Source organism: Mustela putorius, unplaced genomic scaffold (assembly GCF_011764305.1).
Source record: "Mustela putorius furo isolate JIRA1106 unplaced genomic scaffold, ASM1176430v1.1 tig00000174_pilon_pilon_pilon, whole genome shotgun sequence".
Classification (NCBI taxonomy): Eukaryota; Metazoa; Chordata; class Mammalia; order Carnivora; family Mustelidae; genus Mustela; species Mustela putorius.
The window spans coordinates 1,945,963-1,962,344 of NW_025421304.1; the positions used below are offsets into that span (position 1 = coordinate 1,945,963).

The following is a 16,382-nucleotide window of genomic DNA, read 5'->3' on the forward strand; positions in this document are numbered from 1 at the left end:
GAGCAGCTGGTTGCGCTAAGTGCCAGGCCTGGGCTCCTAGCCGAGGTGGTGGGATCAAAACGAGCTATTTCGGGCCCGGCGCGCGGCCCCTGGGGGGCCAGCCTGGACTGTTCGTGCCCGCGCCCTCTGGCCGCTGCTCACCTGGCAGACCCCGCTACTCTGCTCACCCGAGGCTGAGTCAGAGGCCCCGAATTAGGCCCGGCTTGCCGGGGGGCTGGGCCCAGCGTTCTGCTGAGATGGGAGTCGGGTCTGTTCTGTGTCCTCCTGACAGCCTGGCCGGCTACCACATTCCCTGTACCCAAGAATCTGCTCTTAAGACCGCCGTCTGCGTCATCCCCAGGGCTGCCTGCAGGGCGGGAGTGAATTAAAGGGACTGCGAACTCTGCGGTGGGGTTTTCGGGCCCTGGGTCCCAAATGCTGCGCCGTCAAGGCTACGCCTCCTCAGCCTTAGTTTCCCCTTTGGGAAAGCGGGGGATCACCTCTCTGGCATCCAGCAGGCGCTTAATAAATGGCCAAGTCATTGTTGGGCTTTCTAAATAAGGCTCTATTAATGGCCGGGGCTGGCAGCGGTCCCAATGTCCCCGGGCGGCCCGCCGAGGGGCGGACACAAGGCGTACTATAAGAGCTGCTGCGGCGCACGCAGGGGCACTGCGGAGCCTAGGGGCGGCGGCGGCGGCGGCGAAGCAGGATGGAGATCCCCGTGCCTGTGCAGCCGTCTTGGCTGCGCCGCGCTTCGGCCCCGTTGCCCGGGCTTTCGGCGCCTGGGCGCCTCTTCGACCAGCGCTTCGGCGAGGGGCTGCTGGAGGCCGAGCTGGCTGCGCTCTGCCCCGCCTCACTGGCCCCCTACTACCTGCGCGCACCCAGCGTGGCGCTGCCTACCGCCCAGGTGCCAGGCCTGGGGGAGGGCGGTAACTCGACCACTTGCAAGGCTTGGGGCCCCCGGTCATCCCGAAGGGGCGGTGAGGAATGTCCCCCGACTTTGAGCCGGGTGGAGAGTCCGGCCACTCGAGGGGCTTCCAGAATTCCTGAGTATGGAATCTCACAGGCCGGATTACTAAGGCGGGTGGGAGGCCCCTGGTCATCTGAGGAGGGTCTCAGCTCTGAGGGGCTGGAATGACTGAGTCACGGATAGGGTGGGGCCGTCACTCGGAGGCGATCTTTAGTGACTCTGAAGGGGGCTGATGACCCGGGAAATCTGGGGAAGAGGGGGCGCTCAGTTACTCTGAAGGGCATGGGGGTTCCCAGGGGCTCCTGAGGGGAGGGAATGTTTTGTCATTTCTCGGGGAAGAATTTGGAGACTGTACGTGGTGACCCTATGTCTCCTGGAGAGACAGAGGGGGAGGAAGGGTCCTGTGACTTGAGAAAGAGGGTGGCTGGCTACTCTGAGAAGTTGGGGGGAGAGTACTGTAACTGTGGAGGGCGTAAGTGGCCCCGTGACTCCAGTGGGAGGGTAAAAAGACGACACTGGAAGCTGGGGGAAGAGGCATCTTGGCAATTTCTGGTGGGGGGGGCATTGGTGTGCAGTGAGGGCATCAGGAGTTCTGAGGTATTAGGGGGCTGGGGATTCTGTGTCCAAAGGACACTCTGACACTGGGGGAGGGCGCAGGCCTCACCCTGTGAGAGCGGAGGTCCCTGACCTTGCAGGGGAAGAGGGCCTCATCTCTCTGGATGAGAGAATCTCAGTGATTACAGGGGGACGGATGATAGCAGTTATTCTGGGTGAAGAGATCCTCTGGGGCTACAAGTGGGAAAGGGGACTGCCCAGTTCCGGAGGCCTGCGACAGGGGCAGCCCCAGAACCAATGGGGGAAGGGCTCTGTTGGCTCCTGGGGGCCTCGCCCCAGTGATGACGATCGGGCTGTGCTTAGGTCCCGACGGAGCCTGGGCATTTCTCAGTGCTGCTGGATGTGAAGCACTTCTCCCCGGAGGAAATCGCCGTCAAGGTGGTTGGCGACCACGTGGAGGTGCATGCGCGCCACGAGGAGCGTCCGGTGAGCCCGCTGGCAGGGGTGGGGCCAGAATGCGTAGGCGGGACCCGCAGGCCGGAGGGGCGGGGCATCCATGGGGAAGGGGCGGGGCCACTCAAGTCCCCTCTCTCTCCAGGATGAGCATGGATACATCGCGCGTGAATTCCACCGCCGCTACAAATTGCCGGCTGGCGTTGACCCTGCCGCCGTGACGTCCGTGCTGTCCCCTGAGGGCGTCCTGTCCATCCAGGCCGCACCCACAACGCCCCAGGCCCCACTGCCGCAGCCGCAGGCTGCTGCCAAGTAGGCGTCATGCCTGAATCCCGGGAGCCGCCTCAGGCCCCCTCTTTTAAAGCCGACCTGACTCCGCCCAGCCAGATGTCCCAAGCGCGCCAAAACCACCCACCCAGTCTGGGATCCTACCCTGACCCTGACCCTTCCCCACATAGACCCTGCCCTGGTAACGTAGATCATTCCACCGACACTCCCATTCTCACACCCCCTCCAGTTTTCAAACTCCTGACATCTCCCTAGATTCCCTGCCCTGGGGTACAACCTACAGCCTGTAGTCTCCTGGCCCCACTTTCTTGGCATGTAAACCCTCTCAGAACTCCCTCCTCTGCTTCCTTCTGACTCATCTATTAAAACATCTCCACATCGCAGCATTTTAATCCTCTTCCCTCTCCAACACTGGATTATGGTGTGGCTAGCCCTGCCCCCACCCCAGGCCAGTCAAGCATAATCCCCCTCCACCCCTTGAATATTCAGACCATCCAAGGCCTGGGCCTTGAGATTCTGGATCCTTCCCCTCATTCCAACTGGACAATCTACTCTCCCCACCCATCTTGTGACTTAAACCCCCAGCCAGCGCCCCCCCAGACTCTTAAACCCCTTTTCTGACCCCCACCTCACCCTTGGACACCTATTTCAGGCCCAGCAGGACCCTCAACCTCAGACTGCACAGATACCCTAAGCCCCATTCCCAACTCTAACCAGAACCACCCCCTCCACCCAGTCATTCTGTCTTAATTCCCAAATCAGCCACACAGCACACGTAATCCACCTTTCACATGCCCCACCCCCCCATTTTCCAAGATCCAACCAGGCAGCCACTTTTGCTTTGGTATCCCACAATCCTTCTCCCTCCTTGAATTTCCTGTCACCCTTAACCATTCCCCTCAATAAACGTGCTACAGCTACGCCAACTGCTTTATGTCTGGGCCGGGAAATGCGGGCTGGAGAGAGCGGAGGTTGGTGTGAAGGTGTGGGGAGGGGATGTTTATTGGGGGGATGTGTGAAGAGCAGGGAAACATCACTGTCGCTCATACATCTCCCGGAGGATCTTCATGCTTTCTGAGTACCGAAGCTGGTTCCGATGAGATGCCTCCTTCCACCTGTGGTGGGGGTAGAGAGGCAGAGGGAGGACTTAGCAGCTGGGACAGAAGCCATGGGGGTGCAAGCAGGTTCAGGAACGCTCACCTCTGGCGGATGCGTTTCCAGCGCTGCATGTTGCGGTAGATGAGTGTGGATGGTGAGGGCTCAGGCTCAGAGGGCTGCATGGACAGGGAGGCCAGGCTGGGTTGGCCATGCCCAAGCCCTGTACCAGTGCCCCAGAGCCCTGGGCCAGCCTGCGTACCCACCTCATCATCAGGGGTGCCCTGGGTCTCAGGCTGCAGGGGGGATGGAATTCGGGACCTGCAGGCATCTCCAGGCGGCCCGGGGGCTGTGGGTGGGGGCAGCTTGTACACATCACGACTCTTGCTGTTGGTGACCTCTGAACTCTGGGGACACAAGGGAACCCACGCCAGGCCCAAGAGAGTTAGAGAAGAGGGCCAGCAGTACGCACTTCCCTCCTCCTGCCCTTCCCAGTGACAGCAGACACAAAGGTCTCACTGGGGACCCGTCTTAGGAGCCATGCCAAAGAAATGTCGCTTCGGGGATCCCTGATTCTATTCTATCCAGCCCAGGGACCCCCAATCACTCCTACCCAGCCCAGTAACCCTCATCCGCCACCCTAGGCAGGTGGCTACACCTGGTTGCAGTAAGGACCCCTGTCAAGCCCCCCAGCTTTTGGGAACCTCTAATCTTGGAGGTCACATCTACCTGCCTCAGGAAGCCCTGTCCCCTCCCTCTGGCAGGCCAGGTGGTTGTATCTGTCTGCTTTAAGGAGTTCCATCCACACTCTCAGCCAAACGGTTCACATCTGTGTGCTGCATCGGATCCAGCAAACACAGAGACCTGTGCCTGCCTATCCCACTAGCTTTGGGAGAGGACATCCTTCACCATCTCCCCATTGGCTGCCCAGAGGGGGCCCGCCGCATGTCCAACCTCCTCGTCCTCAGGCAGCGGGCGAAGTGGGGAGCTGGGGGAGCGCTCGCGCTCACGAACTGAGGGGCTGTTGCGCATCCAGGCTCGGCAGATGGGGTAGAGTGGGGTGTTCTCGCTGAACTGAGCCAAGTCCACACTCCGGTCAAACAGCTTGATCACATACGTGTCTAGGGTAGTGGGAGGGGAAGGCGTGTGACCATCCTCACACAGCTCCCCGACCCAGCCGGCCCTCTAGGGCCATAGCCTACTCACTGGATCGCTGTGGCCCTCCCTCAGCCAGCCCATCATCCATCTCCCTCCTCTTCTTCCTCCGCTGGTGGGGGAAGCGGGCTGATGGCCTGTGCGGGGCAGGAGAACATCAGGACCAGGGCAGGGGCTGGCGACCTCCTGCCAGTGAGTGGGCTGGGGCCCCTGCCACCTTACCGTTTGCCAGAGGCTGCAATGGAACAATCCCTGTGTGGAGAGACAAGGTGTCAGCAGGCTGACCCTCAAACAAACCCCTGCTCAAAACCACCCAAAGGGTGCCCTGGGGAGACTGAGATGCTCACGTGGACACCCCACCCCCGACCCCTTAGAGCCTACATCCCACTTGAGCCTCCAGGGCTGTAGATGGCAACCAGGAGGGGACTTAAGCTTCTGCTGCCACAGGGTCTCTGTACACATGGGCTGGTTACAAGTATGGTAGAGGAAGCTTGGATAAAGGAGGAAGCTGTCTCACACAAATTCTCAGATTCAGATCCCATCCACAAAACTTACTTGTTGTGGGTGTCCGAGGGGGTTTTCCCAGCTTCTTCCTCCAAACGCTCCCTGGTAGCAGGAGAGAACTGTGGGCTCGGAGTTCCCAGGGCCGAGTGGGAAGACAGAGTGGCTTTTCCATTGGGCTCCCTGCTCCCTAAGTCAGCCTGTGGGGCCCTACCCAGATCCACCCAGGACCAGAGAGAGGGTCCAATGTGCCAGGACCCCGAGCCCCCAATGACCTGGCCAGATCCCAACCTGTCCATGTGGCTCTTCTCCAGCAGACACTGCAAAACAGCATCAAGTTGGTTCCGGGCCTTGGCCATCTCCAACTCTGGGGAAGAGGACAGCGAGCAGGAGTCAGTGCCCAGGTCCAAGGCAGGTGGGTAGCCAACTGGGCTGGGGAAGGGCATGTATATCCAAGCCTCGAGCCAGGCCCAGGCATGCTGAGAAGGGGCAGTGGGCAAAGACAACTGATGTGAAGAGCAAAAGCCCTGGGTCCCAGGGCTGTCCCACATGCTCACATGTGACCAAAGCCAAGTCATCTTACCTCACTGAGCCTGTTTCTTTATCTTGAAAATAGGCCTCCCAATGCTACCTAACTGCAAAGACTATTCTGAGATTTAAATAAACCTATGGTGTATATAAATCTCTGAGCAACATGTAATAATAATAATAAAGTTGTACGTATGTGCCAAGAATGGTTCTAAGCACGTCTCATCTGTTAACCCCGTTATATTTTCAAAATGACTCTGGCAGGTAGATATGTCTTATGTACAATGAAACTGAGGCACAGAGAAGTTAGGCTACTTGCTCAAAGTCACACAGCGAGGCAATTTTAGGGCTGAGGATTTGCACACAGGCCATCTGGCTCTACAGCCGAAGTTATAAGGCAGAGACTCAAAGTGGGTGCAGAATCTAGCCCCCAGATGTATTTTGTTTGGCTGACTTTTTGTTTTATTTGATGTTATTTTAAATCTGAACTAAATCTGAATGGACAACACTTAATAATTTGGAGACTAGGGGCACCTGGGTGGCTCAGTGGGTTAAAGCCTCTGTCTTCCGCTCAGGTCATGATCCCAGGGTTCTGGGATCGAGCCCCTTTTGGGGGGGGGGGTCTCTACTCAGCAGGGAGCCTGCTTCCCTCCACCCCGCAGCTGCCTCTCTGCCTACCTGTGATCTCTGTCAAATAAATAAATAAAATCTTTAAAAAAAAATAATTTGGAGACTGCACCTAAAATATCCATTTTTGGCAGGAAATGACATCTGGGCCCACCTTCCTGCATTCCTGGCTCTGTCCACCTGTGTTTTTGCCTGCCCTCATCAGAGAATTTAAGGAGGTAATAATGTTATAAATATTCTCCTCTCACCCTTGTGGGGTGTTTATTCTCTTCTTCCAGCCAGTACCTAGCATCACTCTGTCCCAATGCTCAAAGCCTGGAAGGACACTTGGGGACATGCTTTGCCAGCCCTGGGACAGGGAGACACAGGGATTCCCAACATCACTGAGGAGAGACATGGTGGGGGTGAAGGGCTAGAGGCAGTTCAGAGTCTAGCAAAGAGCCCTGGGCAGGAGCCAAGGCATTGATCATACCCACATCTCTTTCCCTAGCCCCTGCTTCTCTCCTGAACCTTAGACCTTGGGATCCCATGGTCTCCTAGATATCTTTCCCTGAACATCCCCTTGGCCCTTACCATCTACTGGGTCCCACACTAGCTTCGGGGCCTCTCTAAACTTTACCCCTTTCCCTGGGCCATTTTGGGGTAGTCCCACAGCCCCCCAATCCCTCCCTGGGCCTCATAACAGACACCTCTTACCCTCCCCTACCCCAGCCCACCAACCCCAGGGCCTGTCCACTCGGCCTCCTGAGTGTCTCTCCACATACCCCCTCCGTACCCGGGTCTTCTCCCTTACTTCTCCTGGGCTCCCAGCCTCAATCTCGTCCTCTGATCTATCCTCCACAACATAGCTAGAGGACTCTTTGGAAAACCAAACCAAACCTGATCCTCTCCTGCTTAGAACACTCTACAGCTCTCCAGAGCCCCGGGACTGAGCTCTTCCACCCAGTGTTCACAGGCCTCCGTGCCTACGCCTGCCCCAACCATTATTTGTGGCCAGGCCTTTACTCTTCCACCCACAGTATTTTTTTTTCATTTGGGGGGCATTTTTATTAACTTGCTCCTCAGTTCTGAACCCTCCCTTGGCTCCCCAATTCCTCTCTAAGCAAAAGCCAAAGTCCTAACTTGGGGCGACAAGATCTGTTCCCTTCCCTCTCGCTCTCTGCTGTCATCCCCTCATGCTCCCTACCTCACTCCCTCTGCTCCAGCCACACTGGCCTCCATACTTGTCCTCGCACGGGCCAAATCCGTTTTCCACTTCAGGGCCTCTTCAGAGCTGTATCCTGATCTGATTTGCTGGTCCCTCACCTACCCTCATGGCTCTCTTCCTCATCTTGTCAGATCTTACATTCTCCTGTTTCGTTTTTATTACCAATTATACCATTTAACACCCTACACATCATTTTACTCTTTTTGGGGGGTGGGTGGGTGGAGGAGGGGTCTGGATTCTGTGCCACTAGCCCTCAACATGCCAGTCCTGGTTTCCCATCAACTCGGACCCAACTCAAAATGACTTCCTCTCTCTCAGCTTCGGTTTCCCCATCCATCACATTTCCTACTTCCTAGGATTATTGGGATACAGTAACAGCCAAGATTAAAAGCTTCCCTGTACTTCAGGCTCTGAGCACAATGCTTGACCTTTGCTGTTAATGACCACTGCTGGATATAGGGAAATTGAGGCAGAGCCAAGACGAGTCCTTTTCAGAGTTACACGGCTCGGGGTCCCCATGTCTCACCGCACCGAAGAGTCTGAGCCACCACCATTCAACCTCAAATGCTACCTTGAGTACAAACCGGAAGGGTATGAAGATGGCAAAAATCGTCCCATGCCTGACAGCGATAGTCAGATGGGTGGCAGGAAAAAGTTGAGTGGTCCGTCTTATGGCGATAATCCTGTCTTTCGGAGCTCTCATACCCCGATCGGTCGTTGCTCCCCTAAAAGCCCCCTACCTCGGAGTCCTCACCTGATTTCTCCACTTTCACCTTCACCGGGAACATGGTTTGGGTTTGAGGTGTGGCTAACTGGGTCAGAGGAGCCCAGAAGAGCCCAGGTTCACAAATCAAGGCTGAAGGCAGACGGGAAGAAGTCAGATAAGCTTTGTGTGCGGCCAATCCTCGGCGCTGAGCAGTGTCCGGCGGCGACCGCCACTGCAGCCGTCACCTCCTCTAGTTTCCCTTCTGTGGGCGGGCCCCTTCGGCAACTGCTTATTTCCATTTGTCAGTGCAACCGTCGATCTCATCCCTGACCAATTGACAGCTGCAGCCATCGGCTCCCAGGTCTAAGTCCCACCTTTCTGAGGCCCCGTTTCCGGAAACAAACCAACGGCATCCCGGAGCGCTTCTTGGGAGGTGTAGTTCCAGCTCCCAAACACGCAGCCAGAGTAACGGCGCCTGCGCCGCGCGAGGCACTATGGGTGATGTAGGACCAGGGCTTCGCGAGGCCTCTCGGAACTTGTAGTGTTAGAAGCTTTGAAGAGCACGAATTCAGCTATTGACTGGGTTTATTTAACCGTGGGAGTCCTTTTTATTTAACCTGAGGAAGAGAATTCTGGAGTTAGGCCGCTTTCAGTCTTACTGAGCACTCTCTAGGTGCCATCTATCTGTTAATCTCTCTTCAGGCACCTCATTTATTTAGCAAGTATTTGTTAGAGTGCCAGGCACTCTTCTAGGTACTGGGAACACAGCACTGAACAAAACAGACAAAAACTTTTCCCGTAATTGAGCTTATATTTTAGAGGATGTGAGATTACAAGAAACAAGTAAAACATATTAAATGAAATGTAATGAGAAAGGATAAACACTGAAGGCACATTGGGAGTACCAAAGTAGGGGCTGAATTTCAAAGATGGTCAAGGAAGCCCTCTCTGATAAAACTCTTGGCCATATCTAATGCTGCAGGCAACATCCTCAGAAAACGGGAAACTTCCATTTACCACATACGCTTTGGCTCAGGTAACTTCTAGGAGATAGCACTGATATCCAAATTTCTGATGAGAATACTGAGACCAAGTGAGAAAGTAGTTTTCAAATTCACACACCACCAGCACAGGATAAAGGCCCCTAGCAATGCCAGCAATAATCCTTAATTCTGCATTGTAAAATAGGGTTCCAGAGCAGGAAAGTTCCTATTTCAGAGGGTGCAGAGAATGAAGGACTGCACATATGTGTGAAGCACTAAGCCTGGCACAAGGTAGGCATTAAATACGTATTTCTGAGTATTAATAACCATTTTATGTTTCAAAATCCAAAAGATCCAGGAAGTCAATATAGAGAATTAGAGTCCTTTATTGGGGGATGTCAGCAAAGAACACAGGAAATGGGAACAAGTCTTGGGGTTTGAGAGTGAGCTTAGAGTAGAGGAGCCCATCCTGGGCGAATAAGCAGGTCCCAGGCCTGTGCAGAGGAAGCTATCAGGGGGTACCCAGGGGTATGGTGAAGGAGAGGTAGTCACCAAGGGCGCCCCAACGGGGCCGGTAGATCTGGAAGATGGTGATCCAGGTGGTGAGCACAATCACCCAGAAGAGGAAGCCCACAGCTGAGCGCCAGACATCTGCAAAAGAACAAGAATGGATAAAGTTGGCCTCCATCTGACCTCTAGTCTCCAGCCCCGCCCCCGCCGCGCTGGCCCTCTCTTCTCTTCTGGAGCCCCGAATCCTGAAACCTCCATCATTCCCTCCCAACATCTAATGGCCTCCCTTCATCTGTACCCTGGACTCACAGCCTTTGATTTGGCTCTGCTCCGTGTATGCTGGGACAAGGAAGGCCTCTCGGAAGAACCAGAAGATGTTGACCAACCAGAGAAAAGGCAGGAAAGCAAACCCACCTAAGAGAAAAAAACAAAACAAAACAAAACAATCTGAAACGTTAGGCAGTGAGGATCCTCCTCCTCCTAACCTCTCCCCGCCCCAACTCCCACCTAGAGGACGGAAGGCCGTCTCTCATACCCAAGTTCAAGTGGCAATCTCTGCTATCAGAGACAGAAATCCTGGCTCCCTCCCTATGGCCCCCAAATCCGACTCCTCATTCATCTCTTTCTCATGACCCAGAGTCTGGCCCAACGTCCCCCGTCTCTTGGGATCCAGAAGCTGAGGCCCCAGCTTCCTCTTTCCTTAGGTCCCAGGCCCTTCCTTTCCCAGGAGCTCACAACCTCAGTCGCTTTATCCCTTAGACTCAAGAATCCAGGCCCCAGGCTCTCTTCCCTCTGGTGCTCTAGTCTGGTCCCCTCTTTTCTCCTGGGATCCTAGGAACCGGCCCTTACCCAGGTAGTACTTCCGGCACAGATTCAATTTTTCCTCGTTAGACACCCGCTCCAAGTTCATAGTGGCGCTGAGGCCGAGTCTTTCCGCCGGTCTGTAGAGCAGGAGCCAAGCCTTGACCCCAAGTGACAGATGCAGGGATCGCGAACAACCACGCCCCTATTACGACAAAACGGAGAAAAACTGAAGGGTGCGTTTCCTGAAAGAAGGGTACCCCGGCCCCCACCAGCAAGCTGGCTGGGTTGAACGTTCTTCGCGTTTATTCGGGTGCGCGAACAGCCCCCAACTCACCAGTGCAGTCTATTTCCTCGCTTGGAAGCCTTTGCCACTTTCAACTCCGGAAGTTTGCGCGAGATACCGCAAGTGTCTCTGGAGTTTGTAGTCTTTTTAGATGCCGCAACGCTGTACGCATGCGCCTTCGGAACTCCAGTGGTGATTTTGCTGGGAGGGCGCAGGCCTCGAACCCACAGGCGCAGTAGGCAGTTACTGAGCGCGTGCTGTGTCGGGAGGCAGCGACGAACTACACTTCCCAAAGCGCTTAAGCAACGGAAATGACGTAAAGAGCAGACGGAGTTGGAGGGTTCGGGTAAAAATGGCTGAATATTTAGCTTCGATATTCGGGACTGAGGACAAGTGAGAACGGGCGCAGGGAGTGGCTCCTTGCGGGGGACAGGACCGGGACATTTGGTTCCCTGGTGGCTGGGGGGCGTTGGGCGGTGTTTCTGGGGTGTCCAGCCTCCCCGGCCCTCGGTTCACCTCTGTCTTTGCACCTCTTCCAGGGTTAACTGCTCTTTTTACTTTAAGATCGGGGCCTGCCGGCACGGGGACCGGTGCTCCCGGCTTCACAACAAACCGACTTTCAGCCAGGTGAGACCCGGCACGGAGCTTTGAGGGTTAACGCCTCCCGGCCAGTCCCCTTCTGTTGTCCGTCACCACGAGGTCCCGCCTTTTCCGGCTTCCTAAGCCCCACCCACTATCGGCTTTTTTCTTGTCCGGCCTCTGCAGGTTCCTCCCCCTCCTTCAGTCCCTTCTCCCAGGATATTGGCCACGCCCCCGTACGTACAAATTAACACCGCTGGGCTGTCCCTGACTGCTAGGTGTCTCTTCTGGTTTCCTTAGGGGCAAGCATCGCTGATGCACTCAAGACGCTTAGGCTTCTTCTCTGTTGCCAAGTGTCACCCCTCAACCGTCATACCTCACCTCACCCCTTTGCATGAGTTCAGGCCCCGCCCCCTTTAAATTCTGTTCAGACCATAGTGCTGCTCAACCTGTACCAGAATCCACAGAACACCGCCCAAACCGCAGACGGATCGCACTGTGAGTGAGGGACCGGTCTTGGGGGCAGGGCGGACAGGCTTCAGCAGGCCAGCCCCTGATTTCACCCTGCTCCCCCCACCCCCACCCAGGTCACGTGAGCGACGAGGAGGTGCAAGAACACTATGATAACTTCTTCGAGGTGAGGGTTGGCAAGGGATGGGTAGAGTTTCCTGTAGAACAGCAGCTCAGCTGAGTTTCTCCTGGTCTTCCGCAGGAGGTGTTCACGGAGCTGCAGGAGAAGTACGGGGAGATTGAAGAGATGAATGTGTGCGACAACCTGGGGGACCACCTCGTGGGCAATGTCTATGTCAAGGTGCTTGCTGTCCCCACATGAGAGCCTAGAGGTGGAGGCATTTCAGTGCCTGATGGCCACCTTTGAAGCCTCATAGTTTGAGGTCCATCACTAAATCCAGCCCGGCCCCAGAGCTGCTGACAAATCCTCTAAAGACTTTTGAGTTTGATTGCTGACCCTGATCGACTTTCCCCTCAGTTTCGGCGTGAGGAGGATGCAGAGCGTGCAGTGGCTGAGCTCAATAACCGCTGGTTCAACGGGCAGGCTGTGCATGCTGAGCTGTCTCCTGTCACCGACTTTCGGGAGTCATGCTGCCGGCAGTATGAAATGGGGTATGGTAGCAGGGGGCTGGGATGGGCACCTGGAGTTCCCACACTCCTGTGTGTTGGGATGCTGTCATTGACAACGGCTTCGTCCATCCGTCCGTCCATCCTCTACCCAGGGAATGTACCCGCGGTGGCTTCTGCAACTTCATGCACCTGCGGCCCATCTCCCGTAACCTCCAACGTCAGCTGTATGGGCGGGGACCCAGGCACAGGTACCTCAGGACCAGCCTGTCCAGACAACTCATACCCTAAGGCCCTTAGACCCTGACATGGACCTCATCCTGTGCCCCCAATAACAGCGTCTCTTTTTTATATCCTAAGACTTGCTCTGAGCACCATCCAAAGACCAGCGCCTGAGTCTCAACCCCCAAACCAGCTGGAACCCCAAAGCCCCAAACCCAAGACCAGTCTGGATCTCCAGTCCCGAGATTGGTCCCTGAGAACCCCTCCTGATACCACTCAGCAACTCTGGTTACCTGCCCCATCCCAGAGCAGAGAGGCAGAGCCGGGGAACAGTGCCTCACTCCTTCCAGCTCTAACCCTCATCTCTCCACTCCTGTCCCCAGGTCACCCCCGAGGTCCCACACCGGCCACCGTCCCCGAGAAAGAAACCGACGACATTCCCCAGACCACCGGCATGGCCGCTTCTGAGACCCTGGCTCCCTTGACCTCCACCCCTGACAGGCTTAAATGTTCCCAGCCAGGACCTCTCCTTAAAGCTCCCTTAACTCCCCAGCTCCATCTTCCCCAGGCTCCTGGGCTCCATGATGTATCTGTTCAATACAGGGATCTTCTCTTAACCACCCCTCCCCTAATAAAGCTCTGTATTGAGGGTTTAGAACCTATTAGCTTGAGCCTAGCTGTGGGCTGGAGTTTCCTTCCACCCCCGCATCTCCTCACGAAAGGGGAAGCGGGCTGGTCTCCGGCCACAACTTCTGCTGAAGAACTTCCAACAACAGGTGGGAGAGCAGTAGGCTCAGGCCCAGGGCTCTAGAAACCCCTCAGTGGGACGGGTTGCAGTGGGCACGCCTCTGAGCTGGGAGTCTCAGCACGGCTCTCAGGCTTCTCTAGAGGGAGGTGCCTGGTTGTGACAGGTTGGAGGATTCCCAGGCTCTCAGGCTTCTCTAGGGGGAGGTGCCTGGTTGTGACAGGTTGGAGGATTCCCAGGCTCTCAGGCTTCTCTAGGGGGAGGTGCCTGGTTGTGACAGGTTGGAGGATTCCCAGCCTGGCGGGAGATTGGGGTTAGACAGCTAAAGTTTGTTTCCTGGGAGTTGAGTGGGAATCTCCAGAGGGCGCAGGCTCGGTCCTCCATGCCAGCTGCCCTGACATGGCATTGGAAATACCTAATACTTAAGCTTACCATATGCTAGATTCTGTTCTAAGTACTTCAAGTAACGATTTTAATTCTTCACAATAAACCTTTAAGACAGGTACTGTCATCCCATTCTAGGGATGAGAAAAGAGGCAAGGAAGATGGCAGAGATGGGATATGAATCCACTCGTTGTGGTCCCAGACTCGTCATTCTAGCCATCTTGAGGCCTTTGTGGCCCTTCCGATAATGGACCAGGAGCTGGACTAGGAGCTGGGGGTAGATTTTTGTCTTCCAAAGGGGTCTGGGGATTCCATACCCCCACATCACTGCTTCCTTCTTCTGCCTGGGTTTCCTGGAAAGTGTGACAGAGTCGCTGTGGTCGGAAGTCCTGCGGTCACGGCTCCCCAGGCTGCAGACCCTGCCCGGATGGGGCCCCTATGCCTCCTCCTGCCTGCCGCGCTGCTCCTGGTCCAGGTGGTGCCTCAGGAGGCCTCCCAGCACTGCGGGCGCCTGGAGTACTGGAACCCTGATAACCGGTGCTGCAGCAGCTGCCTGCAGCGCTTTGGACCTCCCCCCTGTCCCGGTGAGGAGCAGGGACGGGGCATGCAGATGTTCAGGCCGAGCCAGCGGGTGATAAGGAGCTGGGGAAGGGACGAAGTTTGTGGGTTACTGCCCGTGGGGCTTACTTCGGGGTGGGGGCAGCAGGCCTTACACAGCTAAGACGATATGGGGCTCCGCTTCTGATGGAAGGGATGGTACCGGGATTGCCTCTTAGGCCGGATCACAGCAGTGTTCAAAGGCTGGGCTGAGCAGACAAATCAAGAGTGGGCGGGGCTTGGTGCCGGAGCGGGGTTGGGGTAACGGGGGGCGGGGCCTGTGGAGGCAGGGTCTGGAGACTGGCGGGGCTAGTCCAGGGAGGAAGGGTGGGCGCTTTTGTGAAAGGTTGGGTTAGTAGAGTACAAGGGCTGGGGCCTGCTGGGATAGGACAAAGGGGGAAAGGGTGTCGTTAGTGCAGGAGAGGAGTTCCTGGGCAGCTTTAAGACCCTGTTTCCCACCAGACTTCGAGTTTTCGGAAAACTGCGGGCTCAATGATTCTGGCGATCACATGTCGCTCCCCTTCAAAGAATGTCCTTTTGGGCAGTGCAACCCCGACAGTGCGGAGCTATGTAGCCCCTGTGGTGGCGGAGCCACGGCCTCTGCTCCCGCGGGGAGCCGGAGCGGAACGCAGCAGCGCTGCCCACAGGTGCTGGTCCGGCTCCTGCAGCTTGCTGGAGGCGGGGTGGGGGCTGGAGGCGTGGTCTGGATCAAGGGAGAGGGTGTAGCCCCACTGAAGAGAATTGGGGGTGGGGCATAATAGATCATGAGACCTACCTGGGTTCAAGTTGCGGGGGCTGGGGGTAGCTGGATCAGGTGGGGATTTGGTCCCACTGAGGGTTAGAAGGATGGAAGGTTCAGGCTGAGGGGGCAGGAGTCGGGCATGCCTCCCACTTTACTCCAACTTATTTGCAGAGGTCGATCCCTCCCAAGGGGCCCTGTCCCCTGAAGTCTGGGAAACCAGATGTCCTTAGCTCCCAGGACCCCAGCCCATCACCGATTTCCAGTCTGTCGTGGACATCTGAGCGCAGCGTCACTCAGGTCTTGCCAAATTTTGCCCTGCCGGTCGTGCTGGTTTTCGCGGGGCTGGTTCTGCTGGTCACCTCAGCAGTGGTCCTCCTGGTGGCCCAGCGGTGTCACCGCCAGGCAAAAGTTGTCCTCCATCCCTATCCTGGCTTGGTTTGCGAGGACACCAACATCCATACTCTCCTCTTCTCCCCGCACTTGTCCTCTCCAGCCTCCCTGGAGGCATCAGAGACAGGGGACTCACGGAAGGAGGTCGCTCTGGTTCCACTCCTGGGCAGAGGTTAGTTGGGGACTTGCCAGGGAGGGAGGTGGATGGGAAGATTGCCCTTCCTCTCCCTCACCCCAAAATTTGTCTCCCAGAACTGCCGAATTTGGCCTCGCAGCCCCTGTCTCGCCTCCTGGATGAGCTGGAAGTGCTGGAGGAGCTGATTGTACTGCTGGATCCCGAGCCGGGGCCGGGTGGGGGGATGGCCTGTGGCACAACCAGACACCTGGCGGCAAGATACGGAGTGCCTGCTGCCTGGTCCACCTTCGCCTACTCGCTGCGGCCCAGTCGCTCACCACTGCGAGCCTTGATTGAGATGGTGGTGGCAAGGGAGCCGTCTGCTTCTCTGGGACAGCTTGGCACACACCTGGCCCAGCTAGGGCGGGCAGATGCACTGCAGGTGCTGTCCAAACTTGGCTGAGCTGGGACTTGCCCAGCCTAGTCCTCAATAAAATTTCCTGTGAAACAAGTGTCTGTCGTCTCTGAGCCTCATTAAGGTGAGCTTTTGAAACAGTCTGAATTAGGCTGAGACCCAACAGGAACGCTCTTACTCCACCACACACACAGACCAGATAAGGCCTGAGGGGCCACCTAGAACCCGCCTCCGGTGCCTCTGGACAGCCCGGGTCCTCCCCGAGAAACGGCCCTGCTACCCCTGGAGCAGGTCATCTGCAGGGAGCCCGACTTGGTTCTCACTGGGAACCGGCAGAGCAAATACGGCTCTGAAGCTGGAACAGCAGCCCCCACCCCCTGCCCCATTTCCTTGTCCTTCCCAAGGGTGGCCTCTTACCCCCTGCTGAGGCTGACAGGCTTCCCTGGCTCAGGAGTGGTGTGGAGAACCAGGA

General features: G+C 56.5%; 5 protein-coding genes across 10 annotated transcripts; 3 read left to right on the forward strand and 2 right to left on the reverse strand.

Moving 5' to 3' along the window:
* The first annotated feature begins 630 nt into the window (after positions 1 to 630).
* On the forward strand, positions 631 to 3,165 carry HSPB6 (heat shock protein family B (small) member 6). The gene is made up of 3 exons (XM_004765107.3): positions 631 to 886; positions 1,868 to 1,990; positions 2,103 to 3,165. The coding sequence occupies exons 1-3, from the start codon at positions 689 to 691 to the stop codon at positions 2,271 to 2,273; spliced, it is 492 nt and encodes a 163-aa protein (XP_004765164.1). The 5' UTR covers positions 631 to 688; the 3' UTR covers positions 2,274 to 3,165.
* LIN37 (lin-37 DREAM MuvB core complex component) lies at positions 3,164 to 8,476 on the reverse strand. The gene is made up of 9 exons (XM_004765106.3): positions 8,113 to 8,476; positions 5,288 to 5,363; positions 5,051 to 5,101; positions 4,718 to 4,747; positions 4,547 to 4,632; positions 4,295 to 4,461; positions 3,607 to 3,747; positions 3,446 to 3,519; positions 3,164 to 3,360 (listed from the first exon to the last, which is right to left on the reverse strand). The coding sequence occupies exons 1-9, from the start codon at positions 8,144 to 8,146 to the stop codon at positions 3,279 to 3,281; spliced, it is 741 nt and encodes a 246-aa protein (XP_004765163.1). The 5' UTR covers positions 8,147 to 8,476; the 3' UTR covers positions 3,164 to 3,278.
* Positions 8,477 to 9,415: 939 nt separating this feature from the next.
* On the reverse strand, positions 9,416 to 10,825 carry PSENEN (presenilin enhancer, gamma-secretase subunit). The gene is made up of 4 exons (XM_004765100.3): positions 10,696 to 10,825; positions 10,407 to 10,563; positions 9,867 to 9,971; positions 9,416 to 9,698 (listed from the first exon to the last, which is right to left on the reverse strand). The coding sequence occupies exons 2-4, from the start codon at positions 10,465 to 10,467 to the stop codon at positions 9,559 to 9,561; spliced, it is 306 nt and encodes a 101-aa protein (XP_004765157.1). The 5' UTR covers positions 10,468 to 10,563; positions 10,696 to 10,825; the 3' UTR covers positions 9,416 to 9,558.
* A 38-nt stretch (positions 10,826 to 10,863) lies between these two features.
* On the forward strand, positions 10,864 to 14,142 carry U2AF1L4 (U2 small nuclear RNA auxiliary factor 1 like 4). Of its 6 annotated transcripts, none has more exons than XR_006605548.1 (9): positions 10,864 to 11,037; positions 11,184 to 11,271; positions 11,655 to 11,721; positions 11,811 to 11,860; positions 11,936 to 12,034; positions 12,212 to 12,345; positions 12,456 to 12,551; positions 12,661 to 13,490; positions 13,548 to 13,772. XR_006605548.1 is itself a non-coding variant. In XM_045075937.1 (9 exons), the coding sequence occupies exons 1-9, from the start codon at positions 10,997 to 10,999 to the stop codon at positions 14,015 to 14,017; spliced, it is 1,218 nt and encodes a 405-aa protein (XP_044931872.1). In that variant the 5' UTR covers positions 10,864 to 10,996; the 3' UTR covers positions 14,018 to 14,142. The 6 variants fall into 6 exon arrangements, 4 of the variants coding, with proteins under 4 accessions (XP_044931872.1, XP_044931873.1, XP_044931871.1 ...); XR_006605547.1 differs by having other exon boundaries at positions 12,661 to 13,416; positions 13,474 to 13,772; XM_045075937.1 differs by lacking the exon at positions 13,548 to 13,772 and adding an exon at positions 14,013 to 14,142 and having other exon boundaries at positions 12,661 to 13,298.
* IGFLR1 (IGF like family receptor 1) lies at positions 14,079 to 16,007 on the forward strand. Its single transcript, XM_004765097.2, has 4 exons — positions 14,079 to 14,235; positions 14,711 to 14,895; positions 15,162 to 15,552; positions 15,633 to 16,007. The coding sequence occupies exons 1-4, from the start codon at positions 14,079 to 14,081 to the stop codon at positions 15,956 to 15,958; spliced, it is 1,059 nt and encodes a 352-aa protein (XP_004765154.1). The 3' UTR covers positions 15,959 to 16,007.
* Positions 16,008 to 16,382: the final 375 nt, after the last annotated feature.